We start from the raw sequence: 21699 nt of genomic DNA, 5'->3' as shown, positions 1-21699 counted from the left end.
CTGCAAATGTGACTCAAAACTGATCACAAACTCATTGCAAAAATTGACCAGCAATCAATGCAAAAACTGATTCAAAAAGTAACCATAAACGGTTCTTAAGCTGATAAAAAACTGAGCTGAAACTGATCAGAATTTTTATCTCGAAATTGAGGCAAAATTCATGCCAAATTGATCATAAGCTGATGCAAAAGTAAAGTTCCAGTGCTCTGGTGAAACTCGTACTCATCTACATACATCTCATAGTGACTAGTACACTAAGTAGTGACCTCATGGCAAACATACTATCAGCGCAGTACCTTGGATGCATGCTGAATACATTCGAGATCCACTACATACGAGAGCTATCCATAACTGGAGGAGTGGAAGTGCTACCTCCCCCTTGAGCATGAGGCAGTACTTCGGACCCTTGCTCTGCTGAACCTCACGGAGTCTGAACTAAAGTCAAATCTAATTGAAAGGCATCTAGGTAAAGTTGCAACAACTAAGGATAGTCTACCAAGTCATTCTCTTCCATCTATTTAGTATCCATGGTGAATAATTCTGAAATTTTACCAAGTATCTCCTGGAAACTTTACCTTTGACCTTTCTTTCCTTGTGTGCCAAAACTTGCTCAGGTATCAAAATCTCATCTAGCTCCTTAACCTCAGACTGAATTTCAGCAAACATATCCTCTGGCACATCACCATGAAAAGGCCTCAACAAACTCGCATGGAAGGCATTGTGTATCTGCCAATGTGGAGGTAATTTCAGCCGATATGCCACATTGCTGACCTTCTCCAACATCTGGAAGGGCCCATAGTATCTCATACTCAACTTTGGATATAATTTTTCTTTTCCTTTCATCTTTTTCAGCCTTGCCTTTTTAAAACGTAGCAATATATAATTACCCTCTGCAAACTGCAAAGTACGTCTGTAGCAATCAGCTGCCCTCTTTTGCTTTTCTTGCTATCTTTGAAGTGCATATTTTATCTTTGCATAGGCTATATCCAAGTTTTTCACATAATGATCGGCCTCAAAGAACTTATCCTTAGTTTGCAGAATAGGTGGTACATTCTTGCCACCCTCAACCACCTCAAATGGAGCTTTGCTCGTAGAACTATACACTGTGTTGATGTAAGCAAACTCAACCAAGGGCAAATATTGCTCCCATTGTGTCTTGTGGTCTGAAACATAGCACCTCAAAAGGTCTAACACTATGGAATTTGCTTCCTCAGATTGACCATTTGTCTGCGGATGGAAGGATGATGAGAATTTCAGCATGGTATCCATATTCTCAAACAAGTCCTTCCAAAATAAACTTGTCATCCGAGGGTCTCGATCACTAATGATCGACTCTGGCATACCATGATACTTAAAGATGTGCTGCAAAAACAATTGTGCCATATGATTAGTCTTTATTTTCTTCCTCACCGAAATGAAATGGGCTTGTTTACTAAACTTGCAAATGAAAGTCCATATCCTATCATTCCTTGTAGGTGTTTTAGGAAGCTAAAAAATAAAGTCCATTGCAATGCTCTGCCAAGGCCTATCTGGAATAGGCAAGGGCTATAACAAACCCGACATCTTTTGCGTATCATGCTTTAGCTTCTAGCATACGTTGCATGTCTGAACAAACTGTTCTACATCATGCCTCAAAGTTGGCCAATAAAAGAAATGCTCCACTGCCTTGATCGTGGCATCATTACCTTTGTGTCCTGCATACGGAGGAGCATGACTTTCAGAGATAACTCTAGGCCTTAACTGCTTTGTGACATACAACCGTCCATGCATAATCAGAAATCCATCTCTTAGCACAAAGTATTCATGTCTTTGGCCATTGCAAAGCTGATCATAACATTAGCAAAGTCTGAATCACCAACATATTGCTCTTTCATGGCATCCAACTCAGTGTGATAAACTAGACTGATGGTTGAAATTTGTGGCTTAGGTGACAATGTATCAGCCACAACATTCTTTTTATCATCAATATGTACAATTTGAAAATGAAACATAGAGAGAAAATTTGCCCATCTCATATGCCTCTCTGACAACTTTGTTTGTGTCAAAAAGTACCTCAAAGTTTGATGGTTTGTCTATACTATAAAATCAGTCCCCCAACAAATAATTTTTCCACGTAGATAGTGCATGAATTACAACCAAGAGCTCTTTCTGATAGACCTGCAAATTCTTTTCTGCATCGTGGAGAATTCGGCTCTCATAAGCCACAACTCGACCGTCTTGTATAAGAACAGCCCCAAAAGCATTTGGGGGTGTAGATATAGTACCAAACATGCTACTTTGTGCCCCAGGCATTAAGCCAATGTTGCCATACATAGGGTTTTGTATATTTCCAGCTGTACCTGAATACATTGGGCATTGCACACCATGCATTGGTTGCTATATACCATAGGGATTTGTGTCATACATTCCCGTATGCGGTCCTTGTCCAACCATAACATGAAAAATCGTGCTTCTACCAAAATATCCTTGCTGCCTCATCATAGCATGCATGCTCGACTATCCAAAATACATTGGATTGGCACTTTCGCGATGGCCTTGCATTTGCATTCCTTGCCCCGTAGGTACCAACTATTTTATTTCATTAGCATCTTTGGGAGCTTCAAATGAAGGATTTGGCATTATCTTCAAAGGTATAGAAGACGTCTTCTTCTTCTTGCCTTTGCTGTCCTTCTTTGCAGCATTCAAAAATTGGGTAAATTGAGGATCCTTTGCCAATTCAACAAAGAGATTTGTTGCTGTCCTCATTCGATTCTTGAACTGGTCATCAAATTCCTTTTCACTTTGCTGGTCATCAGCCTCCTTATGCCTTGAAGGCCGTTGTCATGGGATTTTATGCTTACAATGTGAAAAATGGAGCTTTAGGACAAGTCACAGGATGGAATGTAGGGACTCTTTAAGTTTATTTTTGTTTGGAAGTCACGAAGTTCAGCAAGTCAACTAGGTTTGAGCATGGGACATGGAATAAGACCTGTTAGTGACTTAGGTAACTGAAGAGTGATTGTGTGAAACCTGAGAGTTGTGTGGGCGTGAATTGTAGGGGTAGAGCTGGACCATAGGTGGAGCTACCAAGAGTATGCAACTGGAGTTCCACAAAAAAAAAAAAAGGGCTCTAACAGGAGGAGAAGATAAGGTGTGGGTATTGTATGCATTTTGGAAGAAGAGAGAGGAGCTATGGTGCTGTTTTGAACAAGAAAGAACAGGGTATCCATGACCGGCAAGGTTTCTTCTTGTTTCATCTTCATTCGCAGGGCTTTCTTGATGCCCAAAAGCTTGAATCTTGCCCTCAGGCTCTAGTGAACCGTTTGGGGCAGCCAAAGGAGTGATTTTTCTTGGTCTATGGGCTGTTTTGGACTGTTCCAAACTGTCATAATCAGGGCAGCCCACAGTCCACTCAATTGGGAAGAGCTTGCAAGTGATCTTAATGCATGTATATATTGGATACGGTCCCTAAACAGCAGGGCAACCTTGGGCAATCATTAAAGGAGCGTATGATTGAATTCGTATGCATTTTGAAGCCTTGATTGAGGGTTGGAATACTCTCTTATTGATAGGTTATTGGCAGGGCTTAAGTATTTCATTATAGCTTTGACAGGGATTTGTCAGAAGTTTTTGATATATGTCCTAATTGCAAAGGCTTCTACCTCTATTAGATTGAAGCTACATGTTCTTTTGAGGTGAATTCTATAACAGTCAATGGACAACAGCAGCATGGATCATGGATTATGTTCATAGATTATGTTATCTATTTGTGTATGAGTTGGGCTATTGTCTCAGCATGTCTTGGGCTTCAATTCTCTCTTGTTTGGATTATTCGCTTATGAGCTATGATTATGAGCTAATGTCTTTCATGTATGACAAAATACTGGAATAATTTGACTGGATTTACCTCTTTCAATTCTCTTCTATATCTTCTATTTTTTTAATCCCCTTTTCTTTTGTCTACTCCTCACGTTGAATCTCCCTTCACCCTACTATCTCTTACTCTCATAGTAGACTTTCGACCTTGAACGCTCTGACAGTGGTGGTGGACTTGACGTGAAAGTTGACAGTAGGTGTGTAAAGATGGGGGATTTTGTAGGTTCAAGTGGCGGTGAAGCTTTACAACAAATGATTGTTTTGTTGTAGTAACAACAACAACAACAACAGATGCAAACTTGGTAGGAAGCAGAAAGAATTGATTCCTTAGTTGTGAATGCATTGTAGACAATGGAACAGGAATTGAAGCAGTTTAAGGGTCAAAATGTTTCGGCCTTCATTCGGATGCATGAAGAAAAGATGTTGTTTCATGGGGTACCGTAGTATGCATAGAGTCGGTGTTTCTCCCGTTTGGCCATGCATGCATTGCATGATCAAATTAATGAGTTACATAGAATAGATGTTGATTGGGCAGCTTTTAAGAAAGCTTTGAGAAAAGAGTTTTTCTTGGAAGATGCAAGCTTGGTAACTAAAAAGACATTTACAGATTGGATTGAAAAGCCTAATAAAGGGTTGGTTGCTATAGCTTTGCTCTGTGAATTTGAAAGTCAGTATGTGTAGTTGGATACCGATGAGCAACAATCATTAGAGAGTCAGAAAATTGATTTGTTTTTGAAGGCTGCGGATTCTATTTTGCAAGAGAAGTTGATTGATCGTTTAGAAGATTCCTCTTCTGAAACGGGACTGAAATCAGATTGGGCTAATGTAATTGTGGTAGTGCATATGTTGGTAAAGAGAGTAGATGAAATTAAGATGGGGTACAAGTACTACACCTGTTAGTGCTCAGAAGGGGATTAAAATTGCAGCTATGGTAGAACAATCGGCTATACTTGTTGGTCCGGCTTTTAAAGGTAATGCTCTGGATGAATTAATTAAAGGCATGTGTGATTTGAGACTGAATTTGACAGAAATCAATGCAAAGGTTGAAAAGTTGGATGTTAAGGTAGAAGAAAAGGATCGGCGGGCAATATCCCAAAGACCGTTCAAAGAAGAATACAAGAGGAGATGCATTTGGTGTGACCGTTTACAACATGAAAAGCGAGATTGTACAGCCTACCGTAAAGCGGAAGTGAAAAGGTTAGTCTTTTGGAAAGATGGCAAAATACATGCAACATAAATTGGTTTTTCAATAGAGCCAAATTTTGGAAATGGTGCCATGCAGAAGAGGTTAGAAGAAATGGTAGCAAGGACAACATTTGTTGCCATAGATGTAGCTACATATGGATTGAGAATTGAAAGGACCGATGAAGTTTGTAAAGGAGGCATGGCTAAAGCAAAATCTCGCATTTGGATGCAAGCATTAGATTGCATGGAAAAGGGCAAAACGGCAAAGTCCGAATTGACTGATGTAAGTCAAAGTATACGAGGAAGAACAGGATGGAGTGCACTAGTGGATTCATTTTCAGCCTATGCTTATTTGATTGAGGTTTATAATCAAAAAGCTTTTGTGAAAGAAAAGAGAAGAAGAGATGAGGATATTGTTGGTCCTTCCTCTTCAGGCCCATCTAAACGCATAACACGAAGTAAAATGGAGGAGCAGAAAGAGGCTGAAAAAGCCATACTTGAGCATGTTATGGAGGATGCATCTCAAGAGAAGAAACAAGAAGGGAAGAAAAGGGGCAAGTAGTCTGGTTATAGGTTACAATTGGATCTTGAGACAGCCACAAATCTTAAAAAAGTCTTGGAAGAATGCATACTTGGTAGTAGAGTGGAATTCACACTTGGCGAAGTTCTTGAAATCGCGAAGCGTGAATTTCATGATGCAATCATTGATATGTTGAAATGGAAAAGACAATTTGATGGTGAAGTTTTGCAAGCATTGATGAAGGTTGACAAAGACATAGAGAAACAACTTCAGAGGGAGTATGATGATGCATGTGATGTTGTTTTGTAACAGGTTGATGTTGAAAATGGGCTAAATGGGAGTATAGACAGCAAGCTTGTGGTGGCTGAAAATGGTATTATGGATAACAATAAGCATAGAGAGAAGGCTATGTATAATATGATGCCCATCAACAAGTACATGAATAAAAAGATGCTCATTTTATTCCAAGTAGTCATTATTTACGAATACATTGGGCTTGTGCTACAACAAAGACAATTGTTAAAGTGGGAGAAAGAGAGATGCCTTGCATAGCTCTCTTGGATCATGGTTCTGAAATCAATGTTATGGCACGCAGTTTGTATGAGAATGGAGGTTGGCCGATTGATGTAGATCCAGAATGGCGCATACGGGTAGCTAACAATTCATTAGGGGATCTTTATCTGGCTTGTCCAAATGTACCTGTAACTATTGGAGATGTTAGGGATGAATATCATTTTTTTGTGCAAGATTCATGTAGCTATCCAGTGATTTTGGGGCATCTCTATATTTCGGAATCAAGATTGGAAACAAAAGCCTTGGATGATGGTTCATCATATGCTTGGGTATGTAAGTAAAGACAATACAAAGGCGGTACAGTTTCTCACTGTGTGTGTGAATCATCCCCGCAATTGGGATAGGTTACGGGATAATTCTATGCCACCTAATGCACGAGAATTTAAGGGTTTTTAGACGGCATTGCTGTAAGTGGAGGCTATGGCAATGCTTCTACGGAGATAATTATGTCTTCAAGAAAGGGGGAAATTGTGATTGTCTGTGGATTACAGGAATGGACAGTATGTAGTCTTGGCAGCTTTAAGAATATTTCAGCCATGTGTAGGGTTGAAAAGAAATATGTTGGTTATGCTGAAAAATGGCTGAAGTCATATGGTTTGATGGCTGCAAATGAAGGCATTTCAGGATTGTTTTTAGGGCTGTTTGATGTGGATACTATGGCTGAAATTTCTGCAGCAATTAATGCTGAAAACAGAGCTGAAAAAGAGGTTATCTATGTTGGTATTGTAGAGATATATGAAGTCATTCAAGAGTCTACTGAGCATGAATGTTATGAGCTGCAATATGGGTTGCAAAACAAAGCTGAAGCAAGGGTGGATACAAAGTACAAAACAATTGCAAAGAAGGTTAAGCTTGTGGCTTTGCCTTTACTACCTGAAAGTGATGGGTTGGCTGAAAAAGTGTCTCAACAGCCTAGTTTGCGGGATCCACATGAAGTAGGACATAAATTTACAGCTGAAACTTTACAAAAGCTTAAAATTGGTGATACAAGCTTTTTTTTACTTGCAGAAAGAGCTTGTTTCTTGCAGATGTTGGCAAGGCATGGGTAAGCCTTTGCGTTTCAGCTAGATGAAATTGGATGTGTTGATTTAACCATAGTTGCACCTACGATGATCTTTACGGTACCTCATGTGCCACGGAGTTTAAAACCTATTCTGGTACCTCGGACATATTTGCCTAAGCTGTTAGATCTTTTGAACGAGAAGATCAAGATGTGGATTTTGGAGCCCTCTTCAGCTGGTTCTTTGAGGTTTATACAGGATTTACAACCAGTTAATAAGGTCACCATAAGGAATGTTGGATTAGGTTCGATAGTGGATAAATTTGCAGAAGCATTTGCAGGCAAGACAATTTACTCTATGGGAGATTTATATTGAGGATATGATCAGTTCCAACTTGCATTAGAAAGCCGGGATATCACTACCATGAAGACACCGCTTGGATTGGTTAGGATCATGTATGCTTCCACAGGGAGCAACCAATTCAATGGTGGATATGATGAATGCTATGCATAAAGTTTTGAGGGAGGATATCCCTTAGTTGACCTTACCCTTTCTTGATGATGTGCTAATAGAAGGGTGTGATATCCATGAGAAAAATGAAGAGTTGAATGAGCAGGGATGTAGAAGATTTGTGGTTGATCATATTGTTGATTGTGACAGGACCTTAAGCTGTTTTGAAGAAGTGCATTTGATACTGTTAGGAGAAAAGTCAGTTTTTGGAGTAGAGGAAGTATTGGTTGTTGGGCACATGTGTGGACCTTACGGAAGAAAATCCTCACCAGTGAGGATTGGTGCCATAAGCAGGATGTGGGAGATATGTTCGAATGTATCCGAAGTGAGAAGATTTTTGGGTGCATGTGTCCTTTACTTCATATGGATTCTGCATTTTGCTCATGTGGCCGAGAGTTTATATCAGCTCTTGAGAAAAGTGCAAAAGTTTTGGTGGGGTAAACAATATACAAAGGTAGTTCAGAAGTTAAAGAGCTTATTGATTTCAGCTCCAACACTAAAGAGAGCAAATTATGAGAATGGGCAGCCTATCATTCTCACCGTGGATACAAGTCCAATTGGCATTGGTTGTGGGCAGTGGGTCAAGATGATGCTGATGGGTATAGGTGTGCCATTCGGTTTGGAGTAAAGGTCCTCAATGAATGGCAATGATGGTATTCTCAAGTCAAAAGAGAGCTTTGGGGTGTAGTGACAGCCCTTAAGTGTGATAGGGAATATTTTATGGGACCTCATGTAGTGGTAGAGATTGATTGTCTACCTCCATTGGGCATGATAGTGAATTGCTCAACTCCCAATATTGCCATGTTACGGTGGATTGCATATATAAAATCCCTTAACCTTGATTTTCAGCATATTGCAAATAGAGAAAACCCCGTGGTTGACATGCTTTTACGTGCAAGGTTTGAAGATGAAGAGGAGTTGATGGAAGATGAAGATGACGACATGATAGGTGTTGAAAACGAGTTTATGATAGCAAGGAATGAGTATGTAGCTGTTGTTATTTCAGATACAAATCTGAAAACAGCAAGTACAACTAACATAAATGCAAGTACAGCTATCGTAACAACAAATACAGCAGGTGCAACTGTTGAAACAAGGATTTCAGCTGCAAGAAAAAAGCTTTCAGCCATAAAGAAGAGATGGGCAACAGAGAAAAAACATCAATAGTGTTATGCTTCAGTGAGAACACAATTTTTGGAAGAATTGTATGAGGATGATTGGCTAAAAATAGACCAATATCTTGGTCTCATGACAAAGAAGGTTGAGTGGTTTGAAATTGAATTCAAAAGGATTTAAAAAAAAGCTTATGGGTTTTTCTTGAAAGACCGATGTTTATGAAAGCATGCAAAGAAAAAGACAGGAGCTCCAGTACGTGTATTTGGGAGATAGGGCTTCTCAGCAACAGGTGATGCAAGAGTTTCATGAAAGCTTCTGGGCTGGACATAGAAGAGTTTGGGACACATTTGCCAAGATCAAAGAAAAAAACATGTATAAAGATGTGGAGCATTATGTGGAATCATGCAGTGTTTGTTAGATGTATTCCATGGTAAAGCATAGGGATGGGTTGTAACCGACTTATCCATTGTCTATGCATTACAAATGGATAGTTGATTTGATTATTATGCCTACAGGTTTATGAAATATGAGATATCTTGTGCTTGCATGAGAAAACTTGACAAATTAAGTGGAAGGTCGAGCTCTTAGTACAAAGACTACTCAAGCAGTTTGCAGGTTCTTATTGGAAGAAGTTTTTTGCAGGTATGGTTGTGTTGGTAAAGTGATTCCTGATAGAGGAGAATTGGATGTGGATGAGGCTCGTGACTTCTTTTCACAATTGGGTATCAAGTTGGCTTTAACTTCAGCTTATAATCCTGAAGTAAACGGCAAAAGTGTAAGGGATCATCAGCCTATCATTAAGGCATTAGCAAAGTCATGCAAGGACAGGATGAAAGAGTGGCCAAGAATGTTATCCTTTGCTTTGTGGGCTGATAGGACTACTCAGTGCGTAGTTACAGGATATACGCCTGCTGAATTAATGTATGGACAGTAGACAATCAAGCCTATTGAGAAGACTATTGCTACTTGGAGTGTTACCATGGGCAGAAGGTTTGAATAGAGAAGAGTTGCTGGTCCTGCGCATTCGACAGTTAGAAAGAAGGCTTGAAGACATTGAGACAACCATGGAAAAGCTGAAAATTGCAAGGATCAAGAACAAGAAGAGGTTTGACGAGCGGCATAGACTTCGACCACAAGCTATACAAGAAGGGGACTGGGTGTTGGTTTATGACAGCAGTTTGGAAAATCAGTATAGTGCCAGTTGGAAGATGGCAAAGTGGTGGTTTGGTCCATATGTGGTGAGATTTGTTTTTGACAATGCTACCTATGCATTAAATGAGATGGATGGAACAACTCTAAGGATTCCAGTGGGGCTGGCAAATGTATTAAGCTCTTTAAATACAGAGAGTCTTCAGCATATGAGTTGCATACTAGGCATGAACATGAGAATATGGAAGAAGAAGAGGTAGAGGATGAAGACATTGACATGGCAGAGGATACTTCTTCTGACATTGTAGATCCATAAGACTTTGGCACATGCTGGAGGATGTGGAGGTTAGGAGGGAGTGGATGTCATGGGATTTTATGCTTACAGTGTGAAAAATGGAGATGTTATGGATCATGTAAGTCTGCATACTTGGTCTACAGGAGCTTCAGGATAGGTCACAGGATGGAATGCAGGGACTCTTTAAGTTCATTTTTGTTTGGAAGTCACTAAGTTCAGCAAGTCAACTAGGTTTGAGCACGGGACATGGAATAAGGCGTGTTAGTGACTTGGGTAACTGAAGAGTGATTGTGTGAAACCTGAGAGTTGTGTGGGAGTGAGCAGGGAGATTAGTGTGATTTGTGTCACAAATCGTGGGCGTGAACTGTAGAGGCAGAGCTAGACCATAGGTGGAGCTACCAAGGGCATGCAATTGAAATTCCACTAAAAGAAAACAGGCTCTAACAGGAGGAGAAGGTGAGGTGTGTGTGTTGTATGCATTTTGGAAGAAGAGAGAGGAGCTATGGTTCTATCTTGAACAAGAAAGAATAGGGTATCCATGACTAGCAAGGTTTCTTCTTGTTTCATCTTTATTCACAGGGCTTTCTTGATGCCCAAAAGCTTGAATCTTGCCCCCTTGCTCTAGTGAACCATTTGGGGCAGCCAAAGGAGTGATTTTTCTTGGTCTATAGGCTGTTTTGGATTGTTCAAAACTGTCATAATCAGGGCAGCCCACAGTCCACTCAATTGGGAAGAGCTTGCAAGTAATCTTAATGTATGTATGTATTGGATACGGTCCCTAAACACTAGGGCAACCTTGGACAATCATTAAAGGAGCTTATGATTGAATTTGTATGCATTTTGAAGCCTTGATTGAGGGCTGAATACTCTGTTATTTACAGATTATTGACAGGTTATTGATAGGGCTGAAGTATTTCATTAGCTTTGATAGGGATTTGCCAAAAGTTTTTGATATATGTTCTAATTGCAAAGTCTTCTACCTCTATTAGATTGAAGCTACATGTATTTTTGAGGTGAATACCTATAACAATCAATGGACAACAGGAGCATGAATCATGGATTATGTTATGTATTTGTGTATGAGCTGGGCTATTGTCTCAGTGTGTCTTGAGCTTCAATCCTCCCTTGTTTGGAAGTATTCGGTTATTAGCTATGATTATGAGCTGATGTCTTCCATGTATGATAGGATGCTGGAATAATTTGATTGGATTCACCTCTTTCAATTATCTTCTACATCTCCTATTTCTTTAATCCCTTTCTCTTTTGTCTACTCCTCCCACTGAATCTCCCTTCACCCTACTGTCTCTTACTCCCGTGGTAGACTTTCGACCCCAAACGCTTCGACACCTTGCATCTTGTCCAGCAGCAACATTTTCAGCTTGTTGTCCATAGGGTCTGAGCCTTGTCCAAGGTCAGGCATTGCAGTTCCTTCATTCCCATGTGAACGTTCATACTGAGAGGCATCATCATTTGCTTGGGTCCATCTGTCACAACTTTATAGAAACAGAATTTGTATCCTTTTTCATTAATTTGTCTATATAATGATTTATTAAATTTATTTCCTTTGCACTAATTAGATATAAAGAAAAGTGCATTGGAGCTGGCCACTGATGAGTGGTCACAGGTTATGGTGGACCCACGTGGTGGGTTAGAGAAAAGATAGTTCACACTTCCACCTATATGGCCCGATTGGGCGCCTGTGACGAGAACTCACGCATATCAGGGTTAGACTTGCACACAGAAAAGATTGATGCCTTGAAGTATGGGCTATCTACTAGAACTGACAGTTACAATCAACAAGATGGCATGATCATGAAATGCTTGTATAATGTGCATGTGTGGACTGAAAGCTTGAAATGCACATTTCTTTGCATAGGAAAGTCACACGAAGATTTTGATACCGTTTTTGCGATGTACACGGAAAAAGCTTTCATATGACACCCATATTGGGGGGGTCCCTAAATTTTAGGAGCCTCGAATTAGCCTAAAAATGCTAGTCCTAAAAAATAGGGATGTCATTCTAAAAATAGTAAGTTCTGTACTCTGACTGTGCTTACTAAATTTGGTTGTTTCTATTCTTGACAGTATTCAGCCCAAAAAGGAAGGCCATAGAGAAGAGATAAGTGTCAAGACACTTGTCACACAAGTTTCCAAATGTCCCACCACTTGTCACATCTCATGACATGTGGCTGGACACTTGTCTTGTGCTACTCCACTTATCCCTTTTGTACTAGCTCTTCCCTCTCCTATAAATAAGAGCTCGTTTTTATTCATTCAGCATCATTTTTCTTTGCTGTAAACTCATGTACAGCACCCACAGATAGCTAGAAACTGGCCACATCCATCCCCATCATCATCCCCCACTTCTCCATTATCAAATTCCTCCATATCCCCTCTTCTATCACTGCTATTTTACAGGACAACAAGCCTGTAAATTCATTATAGCACCTCCTTGTAAAGCTCTTTCTTCCATTTTAGCAACAAGAAGCAAGCCCTATCCATGTACTACTGTTCAACGATGGAGAAAGGCTGATTTCCCCTCTTTCTTCTCTCATACTGTAAAGAAATCAGTTCTTATCATTGCATAATAGATAATGCATGTGTGTTTGTACATCTTTGCATAATCTTGTGAGAGTGAGAATTACTTCCCTCACTCTCAGGTTGATTGTAACTGAGCTCTTCCCTAAGGGACTTGGGTTGAGCAGAAATACATTCCTTCGGGGGGGGTTGCCCATCTTTAGCCCTCAATCTTGTCTCCATTACTTTTACATTTTCATGGCTGTAATTTTGTGAGTAATTTTCATTTTCAGCTTTAAGTGTTCATTCTCTTTTATATTAAATCTTGAAAATAAGCGAATATCATAATTGTTAAGCATACTACGTTGTTCGGGGCGTTTACACCATCTCACTGTATGAATACATATTGCTGTAATTTCTTAGCTGAGAGTAAAAATCAGCACTAGCACAAAGCTTTGGCTTGCAATCAGGTGCCTTGTGTCCACCAAATCAAGGGATTGAGTGATATCCCGGCAATGAAGCCATGTAACTAGCCTTTCTCCTTGGATAGGGTGGTAAATAACTTGATTAAGCACTATTTACAGCAATTAACAAATTCACAAAACTGAAAAGTATACTTTACCATATAATCTTGGACATTGGATACCGTGTTGGCCCCAAAACTGGCACCCCTTTCGGTATTTATTTAACTAAATAGAAGAAGAAGTTGATGTATAATGGGATTCTTCTAGTCCCTTTCGTTATTTCAACTCCCCTTGCTATTCAAAATGACCAATAAGTCTTCAATCTGATTTGCTCCTTGATTCGGGCAATCAATTAGACTTCACTCGCTTTGATGGAGATGGAAAAATGCCCCAAATTTAATTATTTGTTTGTCCCTCCACTTGAATAGGCTAAAAGCAACTTCAGCCCTGTTGAATCCAAGTCTTGGAGCTTCCAATTTCTGGCATGTTTCCCGAGGTTGCTACTAAACCCTAATTTCTGTGCAGATTAGGGTTTACAACATCTTAGCCTTTGGTAATCTCAATACTATAATCTTTGGAGCAAGGTTGTAGAAAGGCTGGGAGATGAGAGAGAAAATTCAGACTTTCTTCGCGAAGAACTAAAGAAAATCTGTCATTTACTGTTGCTGCCTTGTCTCAACAGCTTGTAAATGCAAAGAACTAAAGAAAATCATTCATTTACTGTTGCTGCCCTGTCTCAACAGCCTGTAGATGCTGTCACCTACTGTTGATTGGTTTTCTCCTGTCCCTGGTTGCCTCAAAAGATCCTCCAATGGCTGCAAATCAGATGAGCAATATCTCCTCTCTCTCTCTTGTAGGCTGAATACATTAAAAATGCATCTCTCTAGCCTCTAAAGACGTTTTTCAATCTTGCATAGGCATTTTTGACAAGTAGTAGCTTTTCAAAATGGTTTTCCCAGCATTATCCATAATTAAATATTAAATTTTCAGTCTTCAAATACTGAAAAATAATCTAATAAATATTTTTGTGTCCTGAAAAAATAATTTGATTGGCTAGGCAGCTTCCATTCCCAAGTGTCTCTGCACCATTTTGACCATCAGATTGGTGTTAGGTACCATTAAACACCACTTCTCTAGTGTCACCAACTGACACTTATGGCTACATGAATGACCTAGGCCAACAACTGGCACAAGTACCTATACGGGGTAACTTATAGCAACTTTTGGCTTTGACATCTCGTGATTTCCTCGGGTCCCGAGCTCGTAAATTTACTCTAACCCTAGTTACACTTCACATACGCAACATTTATTTAACCATTTGATTAAAAATTAGTCCACATGCTAAGTGAGGTTTCAAAAATACATGTCCTTATGGCACCTAGGGTCTTCTCTTTAAAGACATTTTGTGATCTTGGCACATCATTGTGAACATTATCATTAGTGTGGGTCATTATTCATTCATTGTTCTTTGATTCATTCAATTGAGGACATTCATTCATCATTGTGATTGAGTCCCCTATGTCTCTCTTTCTCTTGCATGATTACTTTACACTTGGGCCAACCTTCACATAGCTATTTAACATAGTCCCCACTTCTTTGCACCATGTGGGGGCACACTTGTGGTTAAGCATGCACAAAGTCGCATTAGCAGTCAACTGGTTCAATCCTTATGCATTGACAGCCCTGGCCATGCATTGACTCTCAAAAGCTGCTAGGAAAATAGGCTAGTTATAGAATGTTACAGGCTGTGCTATTTCTTATTGAGAAGCATAAAGACCACTGCAGGGAACTTGGTTTCTATTGTATTGAATAAATGGGCTGGGAATATTGTACTTAGGTGTCCTTTCTCAAGTGGCCAATCTGGGGACAGAATGAATGGCTACATTTGTAGGCCATTCTTACTCAACAAGTGATGGCCTATTATCTTAGATGTCTCATTCACTTCTTTAATGTACAGTTACTCAGCCTTGTCCTCAGTAATTTAGATTAGACTTAGACACTCAAGATATGGTTTCCTTGTTCTCTATTTTTTTTTTAGTAGTCAGAGTTGTTAACCTTTCGAAAACTATACCTGCATCAGGTCAGCAAGACAAATGGTCCTTTTGATGCTCTGCTGTGTGTTGGTCAATTTTTTCCAAATGATGCAAAGGACATTCCTGAATTTATGGAGTTTATTGAGGAGAAACATGAAATTCCTTTGCCAACATACTTTATCGGTGACTATGGAGAGACTGCTGGAGATTTGTTATCATCCGTTAAGTCCAAGTTAGCAAACGAGGGTCTAAAAATGGAAGGGTTTCCTATATGCAAAAACCTCTATTGGCTAAAAGGAAGTGGCATTCTATATTTACATGGTGAGCTTTTGTGAAACTTGTATAAACTTTGAATGGTTCTGTTTTACCCATAAGAAAGTATGTTGTGTGCAACTTTTAAATATATGTGCCAGAAATAATTAAACCTGCCCTGGCAATACATTCAAAGCTTTTGCTATCGTTGCATCCTAAAGAGAATGTTTCTAATGTTTGACCTTGAAAAACAGTGCTCATTTTTTTTTGGTTCTTCATTATTGTATACAGGCCTTCGTATAGCATATCTTGGTGGGAAATATGTGGCATCCCTCTATCAAAATCCTTCAAGGGCCCTTTCTAGTGGCACTTACCATGAAGATGATGTTGATGCTCTTAGGGCCTTTGCGGATGAACCTGATATAGTGGACATATTTCTTACATATCCTTCCATATAGATGGAGAGGTGATGAAATTGTAGTTTTCCATTTGTTTTAAGGATGCCATCTTATGAAAGATACAGCTTGCTTGCAGCTGTTTGGAGAGCATGGGATATTGTTGAAAACCTTAACAGTTTTACTAATGAGTGGCCTTTTGGTATCCTCAACGGTGTTGCCAAACCTCCAGAATTTGATTCGGCTAATGTTGGGAATGTGGTTGTGGCTGGTTTGGCTGCAGAACTGAAGCCTCGGTAAGTGTAAGTTTTGTTTGCAGAAAACATATAAGTGTTTGCCTGTACTTTGACTTATCTCTCTTGCTGTTTGGAATGCTTATAGGCAAGAAGACTAGAATGACAAGTAGCATTAGGCACTATAGCATTTTTTGACAGTAGATGTACATGTAGGCAGAAGACCTGTGCATTATGATGGTTTGCTGAGAAGGATGTGTTGAGCCTGAGATATCTTGCATTGAATGCTTTGTCAGTGGAGTGTTGGAGATGACAATTGTTTGGGTGCCTAGCAAAATGACAAGTCAGGATAATATTGGGTCTAGATGAGCTATGTTCACCAACCAGCCAACTGTACTCATATAGTGCTAGGACACATTTAGCTTGCTTTTGCTTTTGTACCCTCCCACACTGATGTGACCCCTGCTGGTATGTCAGTGGTACTACCAAGTAGTAGGTACCCCTTCACCATATCACACATGACTGGATGAACTTTTAATCTTTGAGGCAAGGTTTACTTTAAGCAACAATATGAACTTATCAACTATTTTGAAACCAAGTTAGGACAACTTGTCTTTAAAGTTACCTGCAAATCATAAACTTCCAGAAAAGCATATCACCATAATCTTTCTGCAGTTTTCATGCTCCTAACTTCTCTTGTGTATGCATGTGCACATGCACACATGTAGGTATGTATGCATTGATATACATACACATAGATGTACATGCACGCGTGCATGAGAGAGAGAGAGAGAGAGAGAGAGAGAGAGAGAGAGAGAGAGAGATTATTAACGTCTCTAAAAGGCCAGAATGGCCTATGAGACCATAACCAATGCAACTGGAATCATCATCTCTCATCAGAGAAGAAGAGATAAAATTTATGTGTAGGTCTACATGGTAGATTGGAATGAGAAGTATAGAAATTGAAAAAGCTGGAAAAACTAATTTTAAAAAGATTAAAAAGAGTATAGAGTATCTCCCCCTCAGTCTATCAAATCCACCATGACTCTGCAAACTACCTCCAACTGAGTCAGTGCGCCAATCTGCCTTTGTAATGAGCAATCGTGATGCGAATGTGATGCATATGGGCACGCCTATGTTGCCGAGTAGGTACTCTAGGGGATCATGCTCTGCATAATGCTGTAGCTTTGTCAACTGTGATGCCGCCTGATGATGTACCTGGATAATGCCTATCAGTAGGAGATGTAGCGTCTAGGGTGGTAGCGGTTGGGGGTTCAGCTACGCTGAAAAAGGCCAAGTTGGCCTATGAGACAAACACAAGCATATTGGAATTTCAATGAACTATCAGGTTTCCCAAGGGCCAAGTAGAATAAAGAAACCATAATCTAAGAGGAACCATCTAGCTAGGAAACAACAAATAACTAAAAAGACCAAGGTACAAGGAATTTGATAGAATGTGGAGTTAATATGAGGATTGAGATCATCCCAATACATCTCTCATGGGTCTATCCAACATGGATAGGTTGAGGGGTCGAGGTAGAGTCGCTGGATGGTGTAACATTTCAATGTAATGCGTTTTATGGCATTTTCCAAGTATCATCTATATTCTTTGGTGGTGTTTATAGTTGGGATGTGGGCCAATGAGTCGTGTGCAATGTGCTTTCCATCTCTTAGTGGATCTGTCTAAGGTGACTCCCCTTGGAGGAAGCACAAGTCAATCCAAAGCGTGCTTTGAAATTTTAGATGTAGCTGCAGTTTTGAAGAAGTCAATAAGGGTGCGTAGTGGTGTATACCAAGGTGCCTCCCTTGGGACTATAAGAGGTGGTCTCTATGTCAGCACAACTCTAAGAGGAAGAGTCCAAGGCAATGCTGATTTGGGAAGTTCATTGCCCTAGATAGCGATCCAAATCCCTCTTGGAATATGTAATCTAAGCTCCTTCTAATCTTAGTACATAGGGCATCTACATATGTAGTGCTCCTTAGTCTTTGGCTCAAGCTGGCAAAGCTAGCAAATTCAGTCCTCTGGAGGAAGAGAATTTGCTTCATAGCAATTAGTCTCTATTTGTAAGTGGTGTGAGGATGTGAGAGAGAGTTATAGGATCATGAATGTTTAACTTGGTTCATTGGGACAATTAAGCTGTGCATCTCTAGATAAGTTGGAAGGTGAGTCATGGCGATAGGTAAACCCTAGCTTGGGTAGTGGGGAACATCGACAAAAGTGTAGTGGACAGACACTAGTGGGTTCTTGGTATTAGATCTTGGCCAAAGACATCAAATATACCCTTGGGAATGACTTTTGGGCTCATGGGGTTAGAGAATTAAAACATTTAATGTGCTGCACTATTTACAAGGGACTTGATTCTACGGGATCATGTACGGAGAGGTGGCCACTCTTTGTGGATGGAGTGACTTTGATTGGGTAGGTGATGTGGATTCGAGACAATCCATCACGAGTTATGCCCTCTCTCTTGGATTGGGTGCTATCTCATGGAGAAGTAGCCTATTGTGGCACTTTCGTCTATAGAGGCAAAGTACCGTGCTCTTTGTTTTACAACTACGGAGATAGTTTGGGTCTGTTGGATTTTGGCATTGATTGGCTTTTCACAAATAAGACCCACTTAGCAGCGTGTGGATAAACAAAGTGCCTTAGCTTTGGCAAAGAACCCAGTGTTTCATGCTTGCACAAAGCACATAGAGGTTTAGTATCATTATGTATAGGAGTAGATTGTGGATTTTGAGTTAGCAATGGCCTAATGTCCCTTGGCGGACAATGCGGCAGATCTCTTCACAAAGCTTTTGCCCAAGGCTTCTATACTTTATCACATGAGATTGTTGGGTCTTCAAACACTCCCAGGAACTGAGAACAAGTTTTAGCTTGCCTTATTTTGTTAGTCTGTCTGTCATCTCGTAGTTGTGAGCCCTAGTCTAAGTTTGATAGGGACATTGGAGCTTTGACTATGTCTTCATTCATTTTAGTGTGCATTTCTTGTGATAATTAGGCATTTCTCAGCCTATGCATCCTTGTTTGGTTGCGATCAGCCCCAATCATCTAAGTGCTCTAGATGGCTGCGATTTTCCCAATACCAACAACATTATCATTTTTCATTGCACTAAATGCAGTTGCACTCCATATATTGCATTCAGTCAGGATTGGCACATCGGCCAGTTTTCTGTCTTTTTTTCTATTTATAGTAGTGGCCAGGGTTGTGCAAATCATTATCTTCTGTCTTTGCAGGTGCTCTGACAGTTTGCAGCAATCATCTCCATCTCTGTCAAGGACTGCACACTGCACATTCTGTCTCTCCGTCATTGTGACTGACACAGATGCTGTCATCATTTTTCGGCCTAATCCAGTGCCCTCCTTGACTCTTTGGGCTGTGTGCAGAGACAGATCAGTCCCCTCTTGTATTCAGCATTCATTTTAGTGTAGACTTCTCTTCTCTTCGTGGTGTCTTTTCTCTTCTCCTTTTCTCTCCATGTTTGTGATTCTCTTCCGCTGCACACTTTCATAGAAGACACACTATACAAAGTGAATACAAAACGTTGAACCTCCATGTCTTAGAGTGGACCTGGGTAGAGATAAACTAGAGAGCATCTCATACTCTGAACGAATTGTGGGAGGCAACCTTTGAAGGTAATTGGCTGCTTTAAATGCTGATCAGAGCGTGGAGTTTATTTGGAGCATGATGATCAATGGCAATGGCAGTAGGGCAGTCTACACGAGAAGAAAAACAACAGGCAGCTGCTCTGGAATGGTATCCAGGCTGCAATGCAGCTGTAGACAGTAGGGCAATAACTCTAGCTTGCGATGAAATGATCTAAATGCAAAAAACACAAAACCAATCAAACTCCGCGAATGGGGTGTGGGTAGTAGAGATATGACTCTTGAAACGTGGGAAAACGAGATAAGGGAGAGTGGTGGGCTGCATGCCTATTTATAGAAAGTTTGGGATACCCACTTTAGGGTTTTGCATGTGGGAAATAGTAACTCTCTAGGATCTCATTTCTTTTTGAAATAATAAAGTTTCTTCCTTAATTAAGCATGTTTTGGGGCTTCAAGCTTTCTTCTTTAAACATTAATCACCCTATTTGACACTAATAGTGATTCTAATCATTGATTTAAGTCCTGTGAAGTCTCTTGCAGATCCGAAAGCTTCATCTTAGGTTCAAAGACACTTGGTGAATATTATTAAGCTTATCAAAAAGCCGACTTGTAAACATATACTATGAGATGAGTGCTTGTAAGCACTAATGCTACATCTTGTAGTCATGATCCTGTTTCTAATCAGTATGTGTAAGATGTTTTACCCTAAATCTCAATCTTGAGGAGATTAGTCTCTATCTTAAGCATATTCATTAAGTGTCTAATTGTCATTATATGGCTATATGTAGGTTATAAACACATAGATCATTGTCCTCATCCCTCATCTCATCTTGTAATACATCACAATTGAGCCTGCTACGTATTAATCATATCTTTTTGCTTCCGCACTTATTGGCCATTGTGTAAAGGACTAGACACTGCCATTGCCTAGAGCAATCGGTAAGACCTTTCTATCATGGCTATGGCCTATGCTGATGTTAGACCTCAAATTCGTAAGTCCGATGGAAAAGACTTTCATCCATGGTAGGTATTAGTAAAGTATAAAATGATAAAATGGGGCTACTGACTCTTCATCAAAGGGACCAAGGTTATTGATCCATCAAATCCACTTGATGTAGAAGATGATGAAAGAGGCCAAGCCATAATTATGCTTCATCTAGATGAATCCTTAATTCATCACATTGACCAACTCTCCATTGCCAAGGAGAAATGGGATAAGCTCGAAAAGCTTTATGGGGCTAAAGGAAAGAACTCTAAAATTTTCCTTAAGATTGAATTTTTTAGCTTGGAGTATAATCAAGGAGAAGACTTAGGTAAGTTTATTTCTCACATGAAGAGGTTCATTACACAGCTATTCTCAATTCTGGCTCTAAGTTATGATGAAGATGCCATTGCAATTCTCTTGAAAGCTGTAAAGAATGTATTCCCAACCCTTGTGACTACCCTTACAAATATCCCAAATCCCACCTTTGGAAAGCACCATCCAATCTTGTTTAGATGAGGAGAAAAGAAATCAGAAAGAAGGCAGTACCAGTCAGGGATCTACTTCAACGGTCGTGAGCAACTCTTGGTTCATATTGTCTCCACCAAGTGCTCTTTTTGCAATAAGAAGGGACATCTTGTCAGTAACCATTGGAAAAAATATCCTAACAAAGTGAAGTGCAACAAATGTAAGAAGATAGGACATATTACCAATAAATGTTCTACCATCCTTGTAGTACCAAAAGAATTGGAGGCCAACTTTGTTTCTAAAACACTTAATGATCGACTTTTTGAAATCTATAAATCCTCTACTTATAAGCACACTTATAGCTTGATTTATAAAGGCATCCCATTTTGTTTGAGGGGGGGTATTAACATGTTTTGTAGTCCAATGCCACTCTGGCATTGAGGGGGGGTGTTGAGAGATAAGCATGTGAACCCTATGTGTATAAGGATAGATAAGGGTGGCTAGGTGTGAATGAATTGGAGGGTAGGGAGAAACCCTAACCCTAGCC

At 39.9% G+C, this 21699-nt stretch overlaps 1 protein-coding gene across 3 annotated transcripts in view; it reads left to right on the top strand.

The window, feature by feature from the left end:
- The window catches only part of LOC148026719 (CwfJ-like family protein / zinc finger (CCCH-type) family protein), an 84131-nt gene that overhangs the window by 20149 nt on the left and 42283 nt on the right, over positions 1–21699 (top strand). For all 3 annotated transcript variants that reach the window (XR_015692882.1, XM_087691214.1, XM_087691215.1), the window contains 3 exons: positions 15266–15539; positions 15762–15912; positions 16051–16161. Coding sequence is in view for 2 of the 3 variants with exons in the window: in XM_087691214.1 (XP_087547340.1) it covers positions 15266–15539; positions 15762–15912; positions 16051–16161 (536 nt within the window). In the remaining variant the exon portion in view is untranslated. The remainder of the gene's footprint in view (positions 1–15265; positions 15540–15761; positions 15913–16050; positions 16162–21699) is intronic.

The sequence above is a fragment of the Lygodium microphyllum genome, chromosome 13, assembly GCF_053477565.2.
Source record: "Lygodium microphyllum isolate KBCC chromosome 13, Lygodium_microphyllum_v1.1.10, whole genome shotgun sequence".
Taxonomy (NCBI): domain Eukaryota; kingdom Viridiplantae; phylum Streptophyta; class Polypodiopsida; order Schizaeales; family Lygodiaceae; genus Lygodium; species Lygodium microphyllum.
This window is presented reverse-complemented; position numbering and strand designations above follow the sequence as displayed.